The sequence below is a fragment of the Cajanus cajan genome, chromosome 4 (assembly GCF_000230855.2).
Source record: "Cajanus cajan strain Asha chromosome 4, NIPB_CcT2T_4, whole genome shotgun sequence".
Taxonomy (NCBI): domain Eukaryota; kingdom Viridiplantae; phylum Streptophyta; class Magnoliopsida; order Fabales; family Fabaceae; genus Cajanus; species Cajanus cajan.
Genome location: NC_138520.1, coordinates 21,386,066 through 21,411,980, shown reverse-complemented (window position 1 = coordinate 21,411,980; position 25,915 = coordinate 21,386,066). Strand labels below are relative to the sequence as shown.

The following is a 25,915-nucleotide window of genomic DNA, read 5'->3' as shown; positions in this document are numbered from 1 at the left end:
AACCTCCGTAAAATAACTCCCACTAAATAGCATTTTTTTGTAGTGTAATAATGCTTTCCATCTTGCAAAAATATGTTTTGAAACTAAATTTTTAACATCTTTTTGTAAAACAGATGGGGCTGCTTTGCAATTAGTTCTAATTAAAAATATTTTTTAAAATAAATCATCTTGAATTTTTTGAAGACATAAAACTATTGATAAAATTTCTTTCAACGGTAGAATACTTTTGTTGGGCTGGATGCCAAATACCTGAATGATATCTGACAATTTGTTCTTTTGATGATGATAAAACTTTTTGTTTAAGTATTCCCCCATATCCTAAGTCTGACGAATCGGTCTCAACAATAAGATAAGCTTCTGGGTCAGGAATTCCTAACCAGGGTAGTCTTTTGACTATTTGTTTTACCTTTTTGACTATTTCTGTCATATCATTATTTCAAGGGTTTGGATTTTTTCTAAGGCGGGTGTATAATCTGGCACAAATAATTCTAATATTTGGTATAAAATCTGCTACATAATTGACACATCCTAAAAATCTTTGAAGTTGAGTTTTATCTTTTAATTCATTTGGAAATTTATCGACAAACTCTATTGACCTTTGAATTGGAGTAATAGTTCCTTGATAAACTTCATATCCTAAAAATCTAATTTTTGTTTGAAATATTTTAATTTTCTTGGTAGAGACTACTAATCCATTTTCTTTAACTAGATTAATAAATGTATGCAAGTGATCTATATGTTGGTTTATGGAATTTGAAAATATTAATACATCGTCAAGATATACTAATTAATGCAAATTTCATATGAGGATAAAAAATATCATTCATAATCTCTTGATACTCAGAAGGAGCATTTTTTAATCCGAATGACATAACATTCCATTCATAATGACCAAAGGGAACATTAAAAGCGGTTTTATATTTGTCTTCCTCTTTCACCCCAATTTGATAATATCCTGATTTCATATCAAATTTAGAAAATATAGATGCATGGTTTAATCTTTTAATAAGATCTTGTTTATTAGGCAAAGGATATCTAATCCATTTTAATACTTTATTTAATGGTTTATAATTTATGACTAATCTAGGTGCTCCTCTTTCTTGTTTAGTAGCATTCATAACATAAAAGGCTGAACAACTCCAAGGAGATTTAGAATTTCTTATTAATCCTTTATCTAAATATTCTTGAATTTCTTTTTTACAATATTCTAAATATTGAGTATTGGTCTTGCTTTAGTATTGATAGTTTTTTTCATCAAAGTTATCTATATAAGGTAATGAAACTTCATATTTTTTACGATGCCAAAAAGCTGTCGAATTTAATTCACATATTTCTTTTTCAATTTTATCATTAATAACCTTTATAGTTTCTTGCAGATTTTTATTTTGTAATTATTCTTCAATTCTTTTATATTGAATCTTTTTAGAAATAAAATTAATATGTTTCTTTTTATTAGTAATAATACTAGTAGAAATTTCTTTTAGAAGATTTAATTCTCTTGATCGTGGAGGATATATAAATTCAAAACATAAATTATTATCTAAAATATTTGTTTCTAATCCTTTTTCAGTTACTGTAAAGGGATATAATAGTGATAAAAAGGGTGTTCCTAATATGCAAGGAATATTCATATTTTTTTACTAGAACAAATGAGGTTTCATAACATATTTTATTTTTACAAATTTTTGCTGATGAAAGCTTGTAATTAATTTTCATATGAGAGTTGTTAGCACTTAATACCTTTTCTGAAGTTTTTTCATAATATTTTGAGGGAATAATTCCTTCTTGTAAACAGTTAATATCAGCTCCAGAGTCAATTAAAGCAATAAGATTAAATTCATCATTTTTAACAAGTAATTTAATAGTACAATGCCATTTATGAGTAGTAATAAGGTTTAAGTAATTATTATCTATTGGTGGAGTACTAGATGTAGAGGTTTGATTAGTATTAATTAATTGTTGGGTTCTAAGTTTTTCTATTCCTTCTAATTCTAATAATCTATATTGTATTTAGATATTATTTTGTTTTAAATTAGTAATTTCATTTTTTAATGTTTTTGCTTCTTCTTGTAGATCTTTAACAGTTATAGGTGAAGGTTGCCTAAATCTAGCATATATTTCCTTTAAATTTATTTCTTTGTTTTCTTCTTATTCTTTTTCATCCTTTTTTAATAATTCTTCTAATTTTGCTATAAATTATGTTCTTATAGGACCATCTTCTAATTGTGATATAAGATCAATAAGAGTATGGGTTTGTTCAGAAGTTAACATATTAATAGTTTTGCAATCTGTACAGGTACATAGTTCTGGACCTAGACAACATTCATCTTCTTGACTAGAATTAGAATCTTCCTCTTCTAGTTGATAAATAATTTCGGTATTGCTTTCTTCATCGGATGTGGAATCACTTTCTTCTGATTCAGAATTAATCATTATAGTTATAAGGGTTTTCTTTAATGATTCATCTATTTCTAGTTCATTAATTTTATTTTGTATTTTACATTTGTTGGCAAAGTGTCCAGTACGTCCACATTTCCAACAAGTAATATTTTTCTTTTGAGATGTTTTTCTATTGGGTTTTGAAACAGTGTTGGGCTTTTTTGAATAAGTCTTGTTTGTTTTATAAGGTTTTTTATAAGGCTTTTTATACTTTTTGTAAGGTTGTTTTTTATAGGGTTTCTGGTCATAGGTTTGTCTTTTTTGAGTTTTTCTTCGGACTGCACTAGGTGCTCTAATAGGTTCTATTCCATATTGTTCACAAAAATTTCCTATTTCTTTTCTATTGGTAGATACTTCTTTTCTAAGCTTATTTTGGAGTTTGAAATCATTACAAACTTGTATTCCGGTTTCAACAATAATACTATGAATTTGTCCATATGTAAGACTATGATATGGTATAGGATTTCCAAAGTGACTTTCAAGTTTCATTTTTACTTTTTCAGAAAATAATTTAGGTAATCTTGCAAGGAATCTTTCCTTCCAGAATCCCTGAAATCCATCTTCTCTTAAAGTAATTTTTGACATAAAAACATCCTTATACCATCTATAATCAGACATTTTTGGACAGTAAAGATTAGCTAGCTAACTAGCTGCTCTTTCTTTAAAGGTATTGGGGTCTCCTACAAAATGTTGAATTATCGTATAGATAAGAGTTGCAACTGCATCCTCTTCTCTAGTTTCTTGTTTGACTGCATTTAATATGGCTTCTCTGTTAGCAGGACTCCAGATATTATCCCACCATCCTTTAAGCTGTCCGGTGAACCCTTGTATTAAAGTCATAGCTGTGGCTTTATCAGAATTTCCATGTCTCTTATAGGCACTAGCTGCCATGGACATTTGACAAATAAAATCTAATATATTTTTTTCACTCATTCCATCTATGTTCCATTCACAGATGTCACCTCCCAAATAACTATTTTGAACTTATTCTCCTCTTTCTTCAAAAAGAACGTCGGCAGGAGAAGGTCTTGGATAATAGGTTCTTGTTTTAGGATAGGTGGTTTTTGTCTTATTAAGAGAAAGATCATCTATTGTGTTAATAGATGGTTTTCCTAATGTTAATTTGGATAATAATTCTTTAATCTCTTCTATTTTTGTATCACTTTCATTTCCTAAATTTATTGTATCTAATTTAGTATTAAGTTGATATATTGGTTTAACTAATGGTTTTGGTATGCTAGTAATCATACTACTAGAGGGTTCATCTTTATCTTCTATGCGAGTTAATTGTTTTGACATGGTTTCTAGCATAATATTAAAAAAGTTTAATTGAGAATGTAATTTTTTAATATCCTTTTTATTAATATCATGTTCTTTTTCATTAATAGTTTTGAAAGGACATGCTTCTATTTTTATATCTTCTATGACTATCTTAACTGTTGAAGTCGGAGGGTATTCAGAAGTATGAATTTTATTGTCTATTATTTTCCAAGTTTTTATAGTTTTTTTAATGGGTTAATGGTTTTAATAATATTATGTTCTCTACTGCATTTTTCAAACCAATCAAAGAAATAAATATTAATTTCATTATCTTCCATAAACGAATAATATAGAGTTCTAAAATTAACAACTTCTTCTGTTGTAAAAGTAGAAAAATACCATTCTCTTAAAGGTTTATTGTAATCAACATTAAAATCTTCATTAATCCATTTTTTATCAATATTAAAAGTTTTTTGCCTAGTAAGTGTATTGAGTATTTGTGATCGAGTCGGATCAAAATCATCTTCTATTTTTATATTAGAATTATTTTCATAAACAGGTCTAGCTATTTTTGAATTAATATCTAATTTTGTTAAATCTATATTAATAGTGGATCCATCTTTAGAATGTCTAGAATTAGATCCTTTATAAATCATTTGAGGTAACGGATTTCTCAAAGAATTTGATCTATTCATTTTTAATCTAATATTTGTTCCATCTTGGATTATTTCTCTAATTTGAGTATTATATATTTTTGGTTATTCTATAATATTTTCTAATAACCAATCTTCTAGACTTTTAGAAATAACTTCAGCATGATTAAGACGCCTTGGTATTTGTATTGAGGATTTTCTTAGGTTTGCATCAACTAAAACAATTTCATTTTTAGGTGAAGATCTAAGAGCTTTATAATTATAATCTATTTTAGTAACTTTGTAATAAATTCTAAAAATGAGTTGAATAGGACCAGAATCTTCATCTAAGATTTCATCAGGGGTTTTAACATAATCTTAAAGCATTACTGGTTTTTGTATTTCTAATATTCATAGAAAAGTTTGGATAATAGTTAAAAAAGGCAGGGCCATCATGCATATCACTTTCTAATATGGCTATAATAGAATCTTGAAATTGTTTCATGCGAATATCTTGTAATAATAATAATATGAGACTGTTTATGCCTAATCTATAATTAGGTTTAGCAGCTACTTGAATTAATCCTAAATGCATGTAATTATACCCTTTTTTAATATACTCGTCTAATATACTTTGTTGTAATAGATTAATAATTTTATTGGTTTTAGTGCCAAGGGTAACAAAATTCTTAGATATGGATTTCATCTTGATTTGTTGACCAAATACTATGTTGTTTATAGACTTCACATTTTTTAACTATAGGTATTGACCAATTATGAAGAGAATTTTCTATTTCTGCTATTTGGAATTCGGTTTGGGAATGATCTTGAGAAGTACTTGAAGTATCTTCTAAAGTATTGGGAGTTCTCATAACTATTTGTTTATTTTTGTTTTTGGTTCCTAGATTGCTAATTGTTTCAAAAATTCTTGACAATTTTGAGGGTTCTTTGACAGTGGTAAAGGTGTGGCCTCTATCCATGGCTTATCAACGGATTTACTACCTCTCACTTAGGCTTTACTACCGGGAACACCAACAAGAGTGTATATATATATATAGAGAGAGAGAGAGAGGGAGCATATCAAGTGAAAAGGAATCTATTATGAGAGATGAGAGGGTTAAAATATAACCCTTAGATTAATTTTCTCTTACTTGATTAAACCCCAAATTTTTTCTCACTTGATTAATCTAAGGGTTATATTTTAACCCTCTCATCTCTCATAATAAATTTCCTCTCACTTGATATGTTCCCTATATATATATATAGGAGAATGCTAATATACTCCCACCTATTTTTTAGTGGGAGTATGTTAGCAACCTACACCAAAATTTTAGGACAAAAAAACCACTCATTTCTTTTGATTTGATTAATTTGTATAAAGGATATTATAATAATTTAATTTAATTTTAAAATAAAATTAAATATTTTCTCTCTCTTATTAATTTATTTCACTAAGTCATTCCTCTCTCCTATTAAATTCCTTTTCCAACCCATTTATCTTTCCTATTAAATTCTTTCTCTAACTTATTTATCTCTCTCCTATTAAATTCCTTCTTTAACTCATTTCTCTCTCATCTCATGATGTCTCCCCCTTTCTCTCTGAACAAATAAAAATTAATTAATAGAAAAAATAAATGAATTGGAAAATGAAATTAATAAGAGAGAGAAAATATTTTATTTTTATTTAAAATTAAATTAATTTACTATAATATCCTTTGTACGAATTAACCAAATCAAAAGAAATGAGTGGTTTTTTTTTCCTAAAATTTTGGTGTAGGTTGCTAACATACTCCCACTAAAAAATAGGTGGGAGTATATTAACATTCCCATATAATTTTATTTTAAAATTAAATTAAATTATTATAATATCCTTTATACAAATTAACCAAATCAAAAGAAATGAGTGGTTTTTTTGTCCTAAAATTTTGGTGTAGGTTGCTAACATACTCCTACTAAAAAATAGGTGGGAGTATATTAGCATTCCCCATATATATATATATATATATATATATATATATATATATATATATATATATATATATATATATGGGAAGGGATCCATTTACTCTAGGAGTAAGTCTACATAGACTTACCCCGTTCAATAACGCATGTTCTACATCAAATTTCAACGATCCAACCGTTCAATTTAAAGTTCTTAATGCATAGATCAAATCTACAAATTTTTAGAAAATTTGAAAATCATTTGATACTTCATTTCATTAATTCAAATTGACGGATAATATAAAATTATTTTATACATTGATTCAAATTAATGAAATAAAGTATCAAATAATTTTCAAATTTTCTAAAAATTTGCAGATTTAATCTATGCATTAAGAACTTTAAATTGAACGGTTGGATCATTGAAATTTGATGTATAATATGAGTTATTGAACGGAGTAAGTTTAGATAAACTTCTCTTGGAGTGAAAAAGGATCCCTCGATCTCTCTCTCTATATATATGTGTTAATTATTGTGAGGTAAGAGAATCGGACTCTATTTTGAAACACTCTAACATTTAAGATTTTTTGTATTATATTATTTAGATTATAAAATTCATATCATACGTTAGATTTTGATCCTTTGACCTTGGGAATTTTCTTTTTAAAGTTAAATAAATAGTTACGGTTATTGATAAAAATCAATAGTTTGTAGAAAAAAAATAGTTAAAAAACATGTTTGGGAAATATTAAATCTCTTAATTTTAGCTATTTTTTCAGGAAAAAATTATTTACGAAATAAGTTACACTACAAAAATTTATGTAATTAGTGGCGGTTTTTTTCTGGCGGTTTCAAAAAATCGCCACAAAATATTATATTTCTGGCAGTTATTTTAACCGCCACAAAAGAATGATATTTTTAGCGGTTTAAAACTGCCACAATCTTTAAATACCTATTCTACCTTTTCATGTCACACATGGCAACCACTTAGGAGAGTGGACGCGGTTTTAATAAAAAAAAGTGAAAAAAATTCCCTCCCCAATTTTTTTAACTTCGTTCGTTCACTCTCACTCCCAGACCCTCACTCACTCTCCCACTCACTTAGTCCCAGTCCCTCACTCACTCTCTTTCTTGCTTTCCTTCAATCACATTCTCGGTAAGGCTTTACTTAAGTTTCCGCGCTTTCCTTCAACTTTGAATTTCGCCCTAGGTTTTTATTCCTAATTTGATTCCGCAAACTGAAACCTCTACGTTACTAATGCTAGTGTCATATTTTGCACCTTGTTTGCTCTGCTTTGCGATGTGAAACAATCGAGAAATATGCAATTGAATTAGTTTAATAGTTTTTGCTGTTGTGAGAAGGGCACGTTTCTATTCGATTTTGAGTGTCTCGTAAGAACCATAATAATTTTGATATGTGCATTTCTATGTCTTCGATTCTTCAGTTATATTTACAGTTAGGGTGTGTTTGTAAAAGAGTTACATTCAATGTTTTGTGAATTGGATCAAGTGAAAGTTTGTTGAATACCATCCTGATGATAAACCAAACGCACACTTCTGTTTTATTTTTGAACCTCGCTGAGCTTGTTATTCCTGCTTGCATTAGTTCTGTTTTTCGATAGTTGGTGTTATAATGTGGATGATATTTTGTCACTTGTTTGAACTTCACTGTTGGTTATGCCATTTCTCGTGTAATGTCACGTCTTTTTGTGTTTTGCGAATTTGGTTTGTTAACTTGTTTATTTGTGGAAGGATGGTATAGTTCACTCAGTCTTGTATGCATTTTGCTTTCCCTGTTTGAATTTTTGGTTCTATTCTTTTTATGTTTCCGCGGTACCCTCAAATTCGAAGGGGTGGCATTTTTGGTTCAGTTCAGGCTTGTAAAATACAATAGGAACTTTTCTGATCATATAAGGCACTGATATTTATTGAAAAGGATAACCTCTCTGAACAACATATACTCTTTTGTACAAATTAATTTTGGTATCATATAAATGATCAAGACTTGCACTAATGCTAATGTGATTTGAGGTTTTCGATGGTTGCTTGGTACTCCTAGTAGTTGTGGAATGAGTGAGAATAATTTAAAAGTATGTTCAATGATGTATTTAAATTGAATGTGCTTAATAGAGTTTTTAACAATTTTGTATTCTAATAGTATAATCGTTAAAAAATTAAATGAGCTTTGCATATTATTTCTATTGTTTTTAATCATATGAAGCGGTTTCTTACATTCGGAGCATCTCTAATATGGAGAGTATCTTAACCAAGTTCTTATAAGATTGGGTTTTTATGTAAGAAAATTAAATGAGAAATGTATTCTGTGTTTCTAAAACACTGTTATTAGTTACTTTTCCCGGCTTTGATTGAGATCTAAACATATGATATCTAATCAAACCTTTGTAGATTACATGGTTGACATTGCTTGTGAGGTGGCCCCTTTTAGAATTTAGAATCATAATGTAGATGACAGTTGCAAAACACATAAAAAAGTTATCAAATAATTTCTCAATATCATTTAGCGTGATTTTTGTACTTTACCAGGTTACCACTTCCACCGTGGATATGGTTCAGGATCAAACAGTTGGCTCATACAATTGGAGGTATGTGAGACTCCTGAACTTTGAACTAAGTTCACCAATGACAGGGCACAATAGTAGTTAAACAACTAGGTGATTCAAAATTCTAAATATCAAGCACCAACATATATATATATATGTATGTATTTTAGTGTTTATGTGATTGAGGCTCACATCCATTTCCAATTATCTCAGCCACATTATAAATTGGTTGCCTAGACTATGTTTAGAAATTATGAGACTTAATTTTATGTTCGAAGCTGAATTTTACTAATTAGTTGTTAGTTGTGCCAAATTTACTTTCAATTTTTTTTAAAATGTACACACTCTAAAAAATGTGTACAAAAAAACATTTTCGTTCCATTAACTGATCATTGAATATTATATGTATTTATTTTATTTATTTCTGCAGTGACAATGCCCTCTCAGTCTCATATTGGGAATAACACACTGTATAAGAGCAGCTCACAACTTAAGTCTTATTTGAATCAAGTTATTAAAAGTAATTTATGTATAAGCCAATTTATAGAATCTTTCTTGTTTAACTTCTCTAAAAACTGATTTAACTAATGCTTTTTAACTTGTAGGAGAAATTTAATTCAAGTCATCTTCTTACAAAATATGATTGAGTGCCCTTAATTTCTGCTGTTTGATTTCTTTCTCACTTTTTACTTTCCAAAACTGTTATTTTAAAAGAATTAAACACTACTAAATAATCAATTGTTCATCTATAATCTATTAAAGTTTTTTGTCTGCTGTTGCTGCATCATCTTTCAATTTTGACAGGACCTTAGTTAATTCATATCGAAGTGAGTCCATCCATATGGAAGTGTCAGCTCAAGGGTCTAAGTCATAATCAATATAAACACTTGAATAATTTAGACAAATGCCAAGCTGCAGGATAGTAATTAATAGTTGTAGCAGTAAGTTAAAATTCCATAATCATTAAGACAATATAAACACTTGAATAAAATATATAACAATATAAAGCCAGTTCCTATGTAGCAGAGAAAGCTTATAAGAAAATAAAAAAATACTATTGAAATAGGAAGCATACATATGAAACAAACTGTAGCGGTAGAATCAATATCAGGAAAAATATTATATGCCTCCATAACATATTTGAGAAATTAGGTATAGTTTAAAACAATGAGACAATGAGTCAGGATAAATATGATTAAGCCCACAGTAAAAATGACCTCAATACAGTGCATTAGCATTGACATTCTCAAATGCAAGATCACCCTTTTTATGCTTATATTGCACTTAGAATATCATCCTTCCTGATATAGATATGAGCCTATGTGATATGGACATTTTTAATGGATATCTAGTTCTTTTCTTCACTAAGAAAGGTCTTCCTCTGCTATGCTCATTGAACTTTCCAATGCAAATTGATTTCAAGGTATATTATTAACATTTGTTGTTTACCACTGAATTGAAAAAGGCTTATGAGTTATGTCATCATATTTTCTTCTAGTTTGCATCAGCGGCCTCTAAACCATTGGATCCTGATGAATATGACCCGTGATTTGTGAACTACTGAAAAGACAAATGACACTCCAATATGATAACAAAAGTTTCTAAATCTTTTCTCTACAACTACTCTATATTTTATTTCCCCTCTGGACACTTACACTAGGACTGTATCATCTACAAAAATTCATGCATTGTGACATTGGCTCTTGGATATGCTCTACAAGCACATCTAAAACCAAGATAAAAAGAGGCTCAAAGTTGACCCTTGTATAGTATAAAGAAGGGATCAATATGCAAGCCTCAATAGACATTTTCTCTCAACACTATTTCAATGTTGCTGTTTTCTTTGATGATGCTGCTTTTATGTTTTATTTGGACTAGAGAAGTTGGTGGTATATGCTGTGTATAGCAAAACTGGATATCATTATATGGGTGGGTTGGATAGAAATTTTTTTTTTTATGTTAAAAGTGAGGAAGGAGATGACGATGATACTCGGGGGGATCAGAAATAGTGACATTTCATTTGTCTCATTTAGTTGTCTTAAGTGTATTTCATTCCACATCGATTTGTACTTTAATTGCTTCCATCTGCAACTGTGCCACAGATCCTTTCTCTTTCAAATTTTAGTTTCCAAGAAGCAAATATCTCCTCTGTGATTTAAACAAAATTACTGTGCCACAGATCATGGATGCCTTATTGTCGTTGGACCTCTAAATTGTGGCTTAAGCTTAAATTAAAACTTGACAATTAAGTAAATTACGGTGTTAAGCAAGGTATTGGAATTGGCAGATATGACTCGTAATCAATCTATGCAAGGAAAACTCAAATTGGTGAATATTATTCTTTGGTAGCTTGATTCTCGTGGATCAGTCAAAGCAGATGCTTGCGTAACAATCACGCACTTAAGGCAGTGCACAAAAGCATTGTGATTGAAGGTGAGTTTGTACCCAATTTCACCTTTTATTTGTATCTTTACGATGTTTTCTCTTGTCGAATACAAAAAAAAGTTATTAGTTTTTAGTTTCATTGATTAGTTTATTGAAAGATCTTTTGTTGAGGAATTTATATATATATGCACACTCATGGTGTTTGAGGAATTGTTTTGTTGTTGCATACAACCATACCATTCACCAATTGCCTTTTCTTTTTTGTTGCAACACTGTTAACTGTTAAGGCTTTCACTTTGTCACGTTTATTTGTCCCACTAGTTCAGTCTTCTTGATTTTTCATGGCATGGTCTGATTCTTCTAAAGGACTATCACAGTCACACAGCCTAAGGGTCTAACCTTGTATGTTGAAACCCATCCTCTCTCCTCTGGGTTCCGTTCAAATTTAGAAGCTCAAGCTCCTTTCTTCTTCGGGTCCAGATTAAGTTGTGATTTATCAAATGTCTTCTTCTGTCATTGAATACTAATGTTTTTTGTAAAGTATACATGTCATGCAAAAAGGTGTGACATTTGAAATCCATATAGGCTGGATTTATGGATGACCCCGTTGAATCATTAGATTTAACATTAGCTTCTGGAAATGAAGTAAAAAAAATGAAGAGCATATGAATAACATTTGCCGTCTGTATATTAAAATTTTCTGCAGAAAAAACTGCATATATACATTCATTGAAATTTGACCAAAAAAACAAAGAAAAATCTAATATCTTTACTAACAACTATTACTTAGATGGCATTTTTCACTTACAAAAAATGGATTAAAAAAAAAAAATTGTCTTCTGTACACTCTGTCTCAACTAATCTATGTCAGTCTCTATGGATTTATTATTTGTATCTTTTACTTACAAAAAAAATATCTTTTACATATACTGATGGATTGCTTTTCAGTTTTTACACTTGCTTGTGGGTGCAGTTCTTGCAAATCATTTTTCTCCCAGCAACTGGCCATTTTTAAGGAAGCAAAACTTGCAAGGTAATCTGTTTGTTTGACATAAATGTAAAAAGAAAAATGTTTGACTTATAATATAATATGCCTTTTAATTTAGTAGTATTTCAATTTTTAAACTGGTGTGATATTTAGCAATTGGTTAAGTTATATATTAAGGATATCTATAACTACTTTCTAGGCATGTTATATGTATAGACGTATGGGATTTGTATTATTTAATACACGCAGCTTTCTATTCGTTTATCTGATTATCTCCTTATATGTCAAAATATTTGTGGCACTAAAACTTACAAAGCAAGTATGCATTCATATGATTCTTTTATGATATTGAAGATGTTTATGCTTATGAGACAAAGAATCTACTGATATTGTCACAGCAGGCTCTCAAGTAAGTTTACCTTCAAGGGTTCTTTTAAAGATTGCCTAGATTCATGGACTACAGAAATTGGACTAATTGGCTTAAATAAGTAAATTAATTTACTTATCTAGTTTTTTCTTCTTCTTGAACCTTGTCAGATGGATGTAGTAATGGATAAATCATGGATTGATATGCCAAGGAATACAATAGAATATCTAGATGGATTAAATAAATTCTTAGATTTTTCTTTTGAAAATCGATCTGTCAATGGTGCAATAAGGTGTCCATGTCCTAAATGTCATTTTAGTAAATGGAAAACTAGAGATGTTGTGTTTGACCACTTGATTTGTAAGCAATTTCCAAAAAATTACAAAGTTTGGATATGGCATGGTGAAGCATATGAAACAATGGCATCAAGGGACACTGAAGTAATAGATGAGCCATTCCTAACAGAATCAACTTCATATTCAATAGTTTGATTTGGGCTTCTGTCTGTTTGTGTTTGTGATTGTATAGGTACAAAATCGTAGTCAAAGGGAACTGGACAAAGCATATTTATTAATAATGCTCAATAGTACTGCTATTGAAGCCTTAAAATTCTGTTGCAGAGTCTTGAGCCTGCCATTGTGACTATTGCAGCCAAGACCGTGAACAGGGGCTAAAAAAATTATCCCTGCAACCTATTTTTTGTAGTGTGGTCTGTTTTTTTGGGTTTTTTATTTTCCAATTTGTTTATCATAATAAAGGGTTTGAATACCCTTGTTCAAATACTCTTTCATGCAAACATCCACAACCTTTGTTTTATATTTTGCACTAAATTAAATTATATTAATACTTAATTGAAGTTTAATATTTTATGCATATTTTATTAATAAGGATAACATTAAACAATTTGTATTTTATAGGATGAAGGGAGTGGACATGACATGCCAACACCACAAGGAGGATCTTCATTAGATAGTAATGTTCATGGAGTTTAACATTATTATTATTTTTTTTAGACATGATGAACTCATGAATTTGAACCTATGTTTTTATATTTGAAGCAAGATTAATTTTGGGACAATTTACATATTTTACTTTTGAGCATTGATCATGAATTTGATTTTGAGTATGTTGGATATGTTTTAAAATTGATGGATGTTAATGTCTTAATAATAAAAAAATATGTCATGCTAGACCCATGATTAGATGTTGGCTTGATTTTTTTTTTATAATGTTAAAAATTGTTAATTTAATGTATCTTTAAGTAATTATATTTGAACAAGAAACATATAAAACACATAAATATTATTATAATTATAGGTATAATTTATTAAAATAAGTGATCCTAGAATTTGACAAGTAAAATTTTTATTTATAAGTTACTTGAATTAAATAACAATATAATATAGTCATTATTAATTTTTAATGATTACTATGGTTAGTGATAATTTTAAATAATAATTTGATAAATGTCTAAAATATACAGAATATTATTTGTCAATTTATAATAAAAATGCGCTTTTAAAATAATTCCAAATATATTTTAAAAAAAAAATTACCGCAAAATAAAGTGTATTTTTGGCGGTTTAAAATTATTAGAAAATGCGAGAAATGGCAATCTAAAACCACCAGAAAATGTAAACAACCAAAAATAATAATAATTTTGTGGAGGTTTAAAAATCGTCAGAAATGTTGAATTGGGTAGAATTAAAATGAATATTGTGGCGGTTTTAAACCGCCAGAAAATGATGAACAAGTCAAACAGAGTTGCAATTTTGTGGCGGTTTTAGACCGCCAGAAAATGTCAAACAAGTCAAACCAAAATGCATTTTGTGGCGGTTTCAAACCGCCAGAAAGAGATTAAATTTTCTGGCACACAAAACCAGCGTTTACAAAATATCCGCCACAAACGGTTTTTGGCGACCGTAGATCCGGCGGTTATTAATGACGCCGATAATGCAATTTGTGGCAGTTTTTAACCGCCAGAAACTACCAAAATAACCGCCATAAATCACACATTTTTTTTGTAGTATACATGTTTTAGACAACAACTTCAATTTTGTAAATAGGTTTTTTTTTTTAAAAATAAGTTATTTTTAAGAAACTGGATTTGAAATTTATGATTCTTCAATATTGAAATATTAATATATAATTCATTTTCAATCCACTATTAAAATTATTTACTTTATTCTTGGATGTAAACCATCATTTTAAAACAGTTAAATCATGTAAATATTAAGTAAAATTGTTGAACTAAATAATAAAAGTTTACAAATTTTATGAGTGAATTTTTATTATTAATTCTAAAGTTATAGGGGTGAAAATTGGCTAGTAATTGTGTTGGTTAACACTAGAACCATTCTCACTTTAAGCGATTGATATTGAAATGAAAATTTTTATCCTACAATTAGTTCTTTAGTACATTCTTTGGAGCTTCGTAGCAGTCGTAACTATTAGACTTAGTTGTATTAGTCATTAGTTTCATTTTGTATCATGACTTATGATGGAATCCAAGGTAGAGATGATTGTCGATTTTCTCCATTCTTGAATCTCACTTCCTCAATTTTTCTCCATGGATTAAAATCTCAAAGAAAAGTGATCAAATGGTGATGAAGATAAGGAGAGTGGCGCACCACCTTCCAAGGAGAAGGATAAGCAATAAGTGATGCTCTTGCCACAAGGATGATTTTATTGATGAAAGAACTTAAGAGAAAATTTTTTTCTTAGAGAATCAAAGGCCTTTGAGAGAAATTTTAGAAAATGAAATCTACATCAAGCTCTGTACTATCCGTACCGCTATGCCGAGCTCGAGCTCGGCATCTCAGCGCGCAGCGTGACCTCGGACACACGCTAGGCCACGTCAGCCCGGCATCCAAATAGGTCATAAACTGATCTCAGGCCCAAGGCCCAACGAAACCCTAATTCACACAAAGGTACGTGCATTACTTATACGAGACTTATACTCCCACAAACACTAACTTTAGCATCAGAGTCTCTTTTGCAGGTACCACCCCCATCTTGGAGCAACAAGCGTACCCGTGAAGGAGGCTCGCCGACCTTACCCAGCAGATCTTCCCCTACGATCAATCTCTGGTAAGAACATTTGGCGCCCACCGTGGGGCCGATCAAGACAGCTCTTATCGGCCACGCTTATGGTTTTCACCAGAAGCCATAGCAGACGCGCAATTGACGACCTAGATCACACAGCCAGCATGGACAACAAAGCAGCATTGAGGTGACTGATCGAACAGGTCGAGCAGATGCGGCAGCAACACACCGTCGATCTGTAAAGCATGCGTGCCAAGCACGAAACTGACCTAGCAGCGATGCGTACCGCTAATGAAGCTGACCTAGCAGCGTTGCGCGCCGAGAATGAGCGTATTCGCGCTCAGCTCCCTCGGCACCCTTCTGATCAACCTCCTCAATCGAGTAACCAACACGAGGAAGAGGGGCATTTGGTTTCTCAGCCACCGACTGCACCTAGGGCACTAACTCCCAGTCCCGCCTCACATCGATCGCATGCACCGACCAATAGGTTGGCCCACGGAGTCAGCAACGCTCCGGCTCAGGCTCCTGGAAATCAGGCGAGCATCCACTGCCATCCTTTTGTGCACGGCATCATGGAGACACCTCTGCCGTTCGGATGGAAGCCCCTCCACATCGACCGCTATGACGGCACGACGGATCCAGATGAGCACATTGATCTATACGTCACACAGGTAAACCTATACACTAACGATGATGTTGTTCTGTGTAGGGTTTTTCCGACCTCGCTCAAAGGAGCCGCACTCAATTGGTACACCCAATTACTGCCAGAGTCGATCGACAACTTCGACACTCTGGTCAGACGATTCACGACGTAATATGCAACGAGCCGACCTGACCACATTATGTCAGCTGCCCTAGCCAGCCTCCAACAGAGTGACGATGAACCACTACGGACATTCATGGAGCGCTTTGCTAGTATCTCGGTGAAAATCGGAAATTTAAACCCCAAGGTCGCCCTACATGCCATGCTCATGGCCCTCAAGCCAAAGTCGTTTGTCGACAACCTGTGTTGAGAAGCTCCTCGCGACATGGATGAGCTCCGAGCCCGAGCTGCAGGATACATACAGATGGAAGAGCACTCCGCTTTCTGTGACCAGGTTCGCGGAAAATCACAAACAAAGCCCGATCATGGCCACAAAGACAAGATGAAGGTCACCAACGACAGCCAGTTCAAGAAGACTGCAAGGGCGAATAAGGGGGGGAGATACGATTTCTACACTCCCCTGAATACGCCCCGAGTACATATCCTGGAGGAGGCCAGTAATAGCAACCTGCTCACCCTGCCACCACCAGGTCACACTCCCAACAGTGCAGACAAATCCAAGCACTGCAGATACCACAGAAACCACGGCCACAACACTGAAGAGTGCCGCACACTCCGGGACCGTATCGAGGAACTCATCCAGGCAGGTCACCTCAGCCAGTACGTCCAACGATAACAGGGTCACCGAGGAGGATACAATGGACGGGGACGAGGCAGAGGTCATGGTTCAGGAGCCCGCACAAGCTAACCCTCTGGCTCTCAGCAAAACGCCGGTGGCGCAGTGCAGGTCGAGGTAAGCCAAGAAACAGGGTCAGCCCCCTTGCGGGGCATCATCAACACAATTGCAGGTGGCTTCGCTGGGGGAGGCTCTAGCAGCTTGGCGCGGAAATGACATTTGCGCAGCATTAACAATGTCCACTCCGCTACCTCAGCCCCGCATCAAAGCTCATCACCGATCACCTTCACTGACGACGACTATGTTGGCGTCAGCCCAACCAGGATGATCCAATGGTCATCGTCGTGGAGGTCGCCAATTGGGAGGTCCACAAGACGTTGATTGACCAAGGGAGCTCGGCTGACGTCCTGTATTGGCCGACGTTCCTCAGGTTAGATATCCCTCACTCTCTTATCCAACCTCACACAGAGCCCCTAGTCGGTTTTGCAGGAGAGCGAGTACACGCTCGAGGATATGTGGACCTGCTGACAACCTTCGGCACCTCTCCCGCCACAAGGAGGATTATGATCCGATACCTCCTAGTAGAAGCCAACATGTCCTACAACATTATTATTGGAAGGCCGATGCTGAACTGACTTGGAGCAGTGGTATCTACTCCACATCTCACCATGAAGTTCCCAGGGAATGATGGCAAGATCATCTCTGTCAAGGAAAACCAGAAGACAGCTCGGCAGTGCTACGCTGAAAGCCTGAAAATCTCTCCGTCTTGCGAGCGTTGCAAGAAGGATCCCCCCACAGTGGCTCACATTACCCACGTGGATATCACTGACCTTGATCCGAGGTCCGACTCCCATTATGAACGAACAAGTCCCATCGACGAGCTCGACGACCTTCAGATCGGAAAGCTCCTTGGGCAATGCACAAAAATCAGCAGGTAGTTGAACCCAGAGTTACGACAATAACTTGAGGCCGAAATCTCCAAAAATGCTAACCTTTTCGCATGGTCCAGCACTGACATGCCAGGTATAGATGCTAACTTCATCTGTCACAGGTTGGTAATTCACAAGGAGGCGAAGCCAGTGGCCTAGAGGAAAATGAAAGTTGGTGGTGAAAGGCGAGAGGCCATCATCACCGAGACACAAAAGTTACTGAATGTCAGCTTCATCTGTGAGGTTAGATACACCACGTGGTTGGAAAACGTGGTATTGGTAAAAAAGAGCTCGGGGAAGTGGCGCATGTGCGTCGACTACACCGACCTGAACAAAGCATGCCCCCAAGGACTCGTACCCCTTGCCGAGCATCGACAGGCTGGTTGATGGAGCATCCGGGCACGCCCTCCTCAGCTTCCTTGACACTTACTCCGGATACAACCAGATAATGATGTACCCACCAGACGAGGTGCACACATCATTCATCACCGATCATGCCAATTACTGCTACAGAGTGATGCCCTTCGGTCTCAAAAACGCAAGGGCCACCTACCAGCAGCTGATGGACAAATTTTTCAACCAGCAGATCGAACGGAGCATGGAGGTCTACATCGAAGACATGGTGGTCAAAACCACCTCAGCCGAAGCTCACGCTACCGACCTGGCCGAGGTGTTCAGCCAGATCAGAAAGCACAACATGCGCTTCAACCCAGAAAAGTGCATCTTCGGCGTCCAAGGAGGTAAGTTCCTCGGATTCATGATCACTAACAGGGGGATCGAGGCCAACCCGGAGAAGTGCAAAGCCATCATCCAGATGCAGAGCCCTCAAACTGTGAAGGAAGTCCAACGCTTGGTGGGAAGGTTGGTTTCCTTGTCCCGTTTTATCCCCAGGCTGGCAGAGAAAGCAGGGCCCATCTGATAGACTATGGCCAAGGCCAAGGAATCCAAGAGGTGATATCTTAAAAGAACCAAGAGGAATGGGATGATCTTAAAGACCTTTTTCATATATTTTGTACATAGTTCCTTTGTATAGGTCTAATTTTGCCTTTGTATTTGTGAGGCACTTTACTGGCTTTTAATTAGTGATTGTATATTGATTTTAGGGTGGGTTACTTGGAGAGTTTAACTCTATTTAACCTCCTTTGTTGATACATTCATTTTCTATTTTTTCAGTAGGGAAAGGGGGTGACATTTAGCAAAGCTAGGGAGTGTGTTTAGAAATTGGGCCTGAGTTGGGCCTAGGCAAAATTTTGCATATTAGACTCATTTTACTCCTAATTTTTCATAGATTTGATTTAGCTAGGTCTCATCATCATTTGATGAACCTAACTAAATCAAATCAACAATTTTTGAAAAAATTTAAAGGAGGAAATGGAGCCTTGGCCGCCTAGCTCACTTGTTTCTCTTTGGCTGAAATTTATATGCTACTCTTCTTGGTTTTTGAAGCTTCTCCTCCAAGTTTCTAAACCTTGGTAGGTTAGACTGACCTTACCATGGTTCTTAAGTGAACCATGGTCAAGGTTAGCTTCTCCTACAAGTTTTAGAAACCATGGATGGTTAGCTACACCTTACCATGGTTCCTAGTGAACCATGGTTAAGGTTAGCTTCTCCTAGAAGCTACTTCTCCCTATAAATTTGTTTTCTCTTCACTTGTAATCACTTTTGAGCATTTGAGAAATAAAACTTCAGATTTCTCTCCCAAAAGTCTCTCTTAAAACCGAAGAGAATTCTCTCTCTAAGGTTTCTCACCAAAGTTTCTTCAAACTTTGCCTTGGTTCCTCAAGCTTCTACAATAATCTAGGAGTAATCGAACCTATTCCATTGCTTCTCCACCATTGGAGAACCCTCCAAGGTGTTTCCGCCACCTCAAGGAGTTCAACCTCAAGAGTTTCTTCGGTCCTTGCATGGAAAACTTGAAGAACATTAATCTTCTCCAAGTAGTTCCATCAGTTTTGGTATCTAGAGCCTAGTGCTCTTGAGGTTATGTGTTTCTAATTTTCTCTTCATTGAATCCGTGTTGTTCCTTCCTTATCTTTGTCTAAATTTGTGTTGCTGTATGGATTTAGTTTTATTTCATATTTTGATGGATCCTATATGTCTCATGAGAAGTAATTGATTCATATTTTGCTTGTTTCCAATTCTTGTGAATCAATTTGGTTTGTGCTTTTAGGACTCTTGTTCTTGTGCGTTTTTTTGTTTTTTTTTTGAGTCTCTCCATTCCTTAACATGTGCATGTGTTCGTGATTGGACAACATTCATATTGCATTAGTTTTATTTTTGAATCACTTGTTTTGTCATAGAAGTCATGTGTAGTCCTTTTCATATTGAAAATTCCTAGACTAGCTTGTTGACCTAATTTTTTGTGTGTTGTTTGTGTCCGAAATTTTTTGTGTATTTTTCTTTTTGAATCTGAACCTTACCTATATGTTCTTTTTTTTTAACATATTTGTGTTCATAATTTGCTAATAGTTCTAGCAAATTTCCTAAAGTTAGGTTTCTATTATGTCTTGTTAAAAGTTTTGTCAAAAAAATTACTAAACACTAATTCCTATTAGGTTTCCTTGAGTCTTATTTTGTGGCTGAAACTTTTAACAAATTTTATACATTAGAAACAGAGGAAAAACAGAGGTGTATGTGTTCCAAATTCATGAGAAAAACAAAAGAAAATAGTGCCTAAAAATTTGATCTAAAAATACTATAAAATTGTGATGCACTAGTGAAAACATGCTTGTGAACACCTCTTGTTTTGTGAAAATATTTTTGCTGCAGTTTTTCTAGACTAAGGCCAAGACCTATAACTGTTCAAAATGAAATTAAACTCCTGTGTCAAAAAAAAAAGAAAAAGAAAGAACAAAATAATTTACAAAAGAAAACAAAAAGAAAGAACACAGGAAAAGCCAAGGAGTGAAAATTTGGTGCAAAATAGCTCTCGGTTTTTGGTGTGTGCTTGCTTCTAAATTTTAAGTCCAGCCACATATTTTGTGTCTTATTTTTGTTTTTAATCTTAGCTTTTATTTTGTAATCCATTCTAGTGCCTTTGATAGGTTATCCTTTGTGTGCTAGCTTTCTAAATTTGCCTTAATTTTTTGCTTGTCAATTTTTGGAACTCCTTCTAGTTTGTCTCATTTCATTCCACCAATTGGTGTAGCCATTCTAAATTGTTCCTTTTCAATTTTAGCACTAATATTCCAGCAATTGAAGGTGGTTGAGTGCTTCTTAAAAGGTGTAGGAGGCCAAGTCAAAGGAAGTCAACTTTGAGGACTTTGGTGGTTGCTTAGGGAGCTTGTTCTCTCTTGGTGGAAGGTTTCTTGGAAACACCTAGAAGTATCCAATATCAAGGCTACTTCTAAAAAGTAGAGTGAAACACTTGAGAGTACAGCAACCTTGGTGGCTGGAATTGGAAGAGAAGGAGCAACAAATTTTAGAAAATTTTGTGAACTTTAGAGACTAATTTTAGTGACGGAAATTTTTGTCTCAAAAACCAATTTTCCTTACAAAATCCGTCTCTAAATTTGTCTCTAATTAGTGGCTAATTTTGTTTTCTTTGAAATTAAGTGCAGCCACTAATTTCATTTGATTGTGAATTTACATTTCATTTGGTGTGAATTTACATTTCATTTGAGTGTGAGTTTGCATTTCATTTGGTGTAAATTTGCATTTCATTTTCTTGTAACTTTTTAATTCTTCATTTTTGTACAAGGCCTTTATTAAAGAGTGTCTTGGAGTGCCTTTGGTGTATCTCCATCTCTCCTTAAGTGTTCCAAGTAGTAAATCCGTTAGTACTTGTGAGAGGGTCCTTGGAGGTCTTTGGTGCTTTCCAAGCTCTCACCTAGGTTTAATTGCTTTCAACACCTAGTTTATGTTTTCTTGTCTTTAAGTTTTCATGCAATTTATGTTTTAAGCAATTTATGTTTTTCAGAAATTTAATTTTTCAAGCAATTTATGTTTTCAAGTATTGATTAATTGTACACTTTAGGCACTTGCTTGTTATTTTTCTTTGAAAAATATCTTTGTGAAAATTGTTTTGTGCAAGGCAAACGTACAAGGGGGTTTAGAGATTTTTACTTGAAGAGACTTGGTTATTAAGTGGCTCTTTAGTAGCTCACCTCCCTCCATAGTTCAATTTGTACTCTTAGACCTCTAAGTGCCAAGTCTAACCACTTCAAAAATATTATTTTCTTAAAATCTATTTTTGTGTGAAGAGAAAAATCTTGTTTAAAATGTCTCAACAATCCAACTATAGTAGAAGTGATAGCTCTCCTAAAAGCATTTCTTACTTAACAAAAGAGCTAAAATCACTTAAACTATCGCAGAAGCAAAAGGCCTTTCAAAAAGAGAAGGAGAAAATTGAAAGAGAGGCCAAACTTGCTATCCTAGATGAGAAGTTGAGAATTCTTAAACAAGAAGAAGAAAAATTGAAAGAAGACATGAGAAAACACAAAAGAAGAAGACAAATGAAAATCAAAAGAAAAGAAGAAATAGAAAAAAAGAAAGAACTTTGTGTAGGGAAGAGTAAAGAGGAAGAAAAATCCTCTAAAGGATTTGTGACTAAAGAGAATTGTTTTAGTACTAAAAATCCCTATGAAAAAAATTCTCTTTATTCATAAAGATCTTAACTCTTGCCCTCATTCTGCCACTAGTCTTGAGGAGGAGATTCATAAATCCATTATTTTTAAAGAAAAAGAGTCTCAACTTCAAGATTTGGTGAAGGAGAAGTGGACTTCACTTAGTTCCACTTCTCATGCTACTTCCTTGGTGGTGCCCAAGGTAGATAGCCTTCCTTTGTGTAGGATTTTTCCTACCTTAGTTGTTTTAATAATGCACCCAATTTATGGAATATATTATTTGTTGGATACAACATCTGAACCTTCAAGGTTCCTTGTGACAAATTCTTTTTATAACTATCCAACAAATAATATAATCCAAAATTCTTTAGGAAATTTCTTAGTAGTATTTTCCTTATTTTCTAGGAAATGCCTAGGTTACCACATAGGGTACTTTAGGCAAGATGTTTTAGTTTTTAGGATTAAGTCTTCAGTGTGCTATAGTTTTAGTTTTAGCACATTTTTAGGATTTAGTAATATACCTAGTCTATGTTTAGGAGAGGATCCTATTCATTATATTAGAAGGTCTAGTATCATAGATTTCTTTAGGTTCCATGAAAGGATTCCTTCTAGGATATACCTTTCACATTTATTTGTTGAAAATATCACCTCTAATGAATTTTATTATATATTTGTAGGTATGGCCAATAATCATGAAGACCCTCGAGATTTGAGGTCAAATCCTTTTCAAGAGGGAGGGGATGATAGACTATGGCCAAGGCCAAGAAATCCAAGAGGTGATATCTTAAAAGAACCAAGAGGAATGGGATGATCTTAAAGACCTTTTTCATATATTTTGTACATAGTTCCTTTGTATAGGTCTAATTTTGCCTTTGTATTTGTGAGGCACTTTACTTGCTTTTAATTAGTGATTGTATATTGATTTTAGGGTGGGTTACTTGGAGAGTTTAACTCTATTTAACCTCCTTTGTTGATACATTCATTTTCTATTTTTTCAGTAGGGAAAGGGGGTGACATTTAGCAAAGCTAGGGAGTGTGTTTAGAAATTGAGCCTGAGTTGAGCCTAGGCAAAATTTTGCATATTAGACTCATTTTACTCCAAATTTTTCATAGATTTAATTTAGCTAGGTCTCATCATCATTTGATGAACCTAACTAAACCAAATCAACAATTTTTGAAATAATTCAAAGGAGGAAATGGAGCCTTGGCCGCCTAGCTTACTTGTTTCTCTTTGGCCGAAATTTCTATGCTACTCTTCTTGGTTTTTGAAGCTTCTCCTCCAAGTTTCTAAACCTTGGTAGGTTAGACTGACCTTACCATGGTTCTTAAGTGAACCATGGTCAAGGTTAGCTTCTCCTACAAGTTTTAGAAACTATGGATGGTTAGCTACACCTTACCATGGTTCCTAGTGAACCATGGTTAATGTTAGCTTCTCCTAGAAGCTACTTCTCCCTATAAATTCGTTTTCTCTTCACTTGTAATCACTTTTGAGCATTTAAGAAATAAAACTTCAGATTTCTCTCCCAAAAGTCTCTCCTAAAACCGAAGAGAATTCTCTCTCTAAGGTTTCTCACCAAAGTTTCTTCAAACTTTGCCTTGGTTCCTCAAGCTTCTACAACAATCTAGGAGTAACCGAACCTATTCCATTGCTTCTCCACCATTGGACAATCCTCCAAGGTGTTTCCACCACCTCAAGGAGTTCAACCTCAAGAGTTTCTTCGGTCCTTGCATGGAAAACTTGAAGAACATCAATCTTCTCCAAGTAGTTCCATCACCATCTTCACCCTGCTACGCAAATCGAAAAATTTTGAATGGACGGACCGGTGCGAAGAGGCCTTCAAAAGCTTCAAAGCTTTCCTCACAACCCCGCCATTTCTCCAGAGGTCGGATCACCAAGCTGACCTCCTCTTATATCTGGCGGTGGAAGAAAACGCGATCAGCGCGGTTATAGTGCAGGAACACCAAAAAGTACAGACGCTAGTCTATTTCATTAGCCGAGTCCTCCAAGACATGGAGAAACGGTACCAGACGATTGAGAAGCTCGCACTAGCGCTTGTCATGGCAGCTCGGCATCTCCGAACTTACTTCCAAAGCCACCAGGTGGTCATCAAGATCGACTACCCAATCAAGTAGATCCTGAGAAAGTCAGAGCTCACCGGGCGGATGATAGCCTGGTCAGTAGAATTGTCCGAGTTTGGCATCCAGTACGAAAGTCGCGGTGCCCTGAAAGCTCAATGCCTGGTCGAATTCATAGCTGAACTCATGCCAACCTCAGTCGATGAACCACAGGTATGGACTTTACATGTTGACGGGTCCTCTAACTTTAAGGGTGGTGGTGCAGGTATCATCTTGGAAGGACCAAATCAAGTCACTTTGGAGCAATCCCTCAAGTTTGGCTTCAAGGTGACCAATAATCAAGCGGAGTACAAGGCACTTCTTGTAGGGCTAAGGTTATCCCACGATCTCGGAGCATGAAGAGTGAGTTGCAACAGCGACTCAAAACTCATGGTAGAGCAGCTCAGCAGGACATACCAAGCCAATGATGTTCTTCTACAGCGATATTTCCACATGGCATCACACCAGATCTCGTCCTTCGACGAGTTCACTATACAACATGTACCGCGAGAGAAAAATACCAGAGCCGACCTCCTATCAAAGCTCGCCAGTACCAAATGCCCTGGACAACATCGAACCGTTATCCAAGAAACTTTGCATTCGTCCAACCTGGACGACAAGGTCGTCAACACCAACGACAGCGAAGAACAAGGGTGGATGACAAGTATTTGGAACTACTTGAAGTCAGGAACTCTACCCAAAGATAAAGATGAAGCTCGGAAAATGAGGGTAAATTCGGCTAAGTTCGTAATCGTCAGAGACGAACTGTTCAAGCGCGGCATCTCCACCCCTTTGCTCAAATGCTTGACCACACCTCAAGTCGCCTATGTCATCGAAGAAATCCACCGAGGTATATGTGGCATGCATTCCAGAGCGCGCTCGATGGTGACCAGGGTACTCCGAGCTGGTTACTACTGGCTCACCTTGAAGTCAGATTACCAAGCCTACGTACAAAAATGCAAAGAGTGCCAACAGTTTGGCAACACACATCGACAGTCACCCGAAGCTCTCCACTAGATGATGTCCCCGTGGCCTTTCGCCTAGTGGGGAATGGACATCTTGGGACTATTTTCCCCCGCAAAAGGTCAACTCAAATTTCTCCTGGTGGCAATTGATTACTTCACCAAGTGGATCGAGGCATGCCCACTCGCCAAGATCACCACCGACAATGTGATGGAATAACACTAAGACCAAGAAGTCCAAGAGGTGACGTATTGAAGGAAGCAAAAGGAATGGGTTAGTGTTGAAA

General features: G+C 34.7%; 1 protein-coding gene and 1 long non-coding RNA gene across 2 annotated transcripts; both read left to right on the top strand.

Moving 5' to 3' along the window:
• Positions 1–11,089: 11,089 nt before the first annotated feature.
• Positions 11,090–13,674, top strand: LOC145956756 (uncharacterized). The gene is made up of 3 exons (XR_014432987.1): positions 11,090–11,266; positions 12,167–12,251; positions 13,491–13,674. It is a non-coding gene; the product is annotated as an uncharacterized LOC145956756 (long non-coding RNA).
• An 11,382-nt stretch (positions 13,675–25,056) lies between these two features.
• Positions 25,057–25,683, top strand: LOC145957235 (uncharacterized). The gene has a single exon (XM_083073458.1). The coding sequence runs from the start codon at positions 25,057–25,059 to the stop codon at positions 25,681–25,683; it is 627 nt and encodes a 208-aa protein (XP_082929584.1).
• Positions 25,684–25,915: the final 232 nt, after the last annotated feature.

Coding starts and splice junctions, on each gene's coding strand:
- LOC145957235 (XM_083073458.1), top strand. CDS start 25,057: ATGGTAGAGCAGCTCAGCAGGACATACCAAGCCAATGATGTTCTTCTA.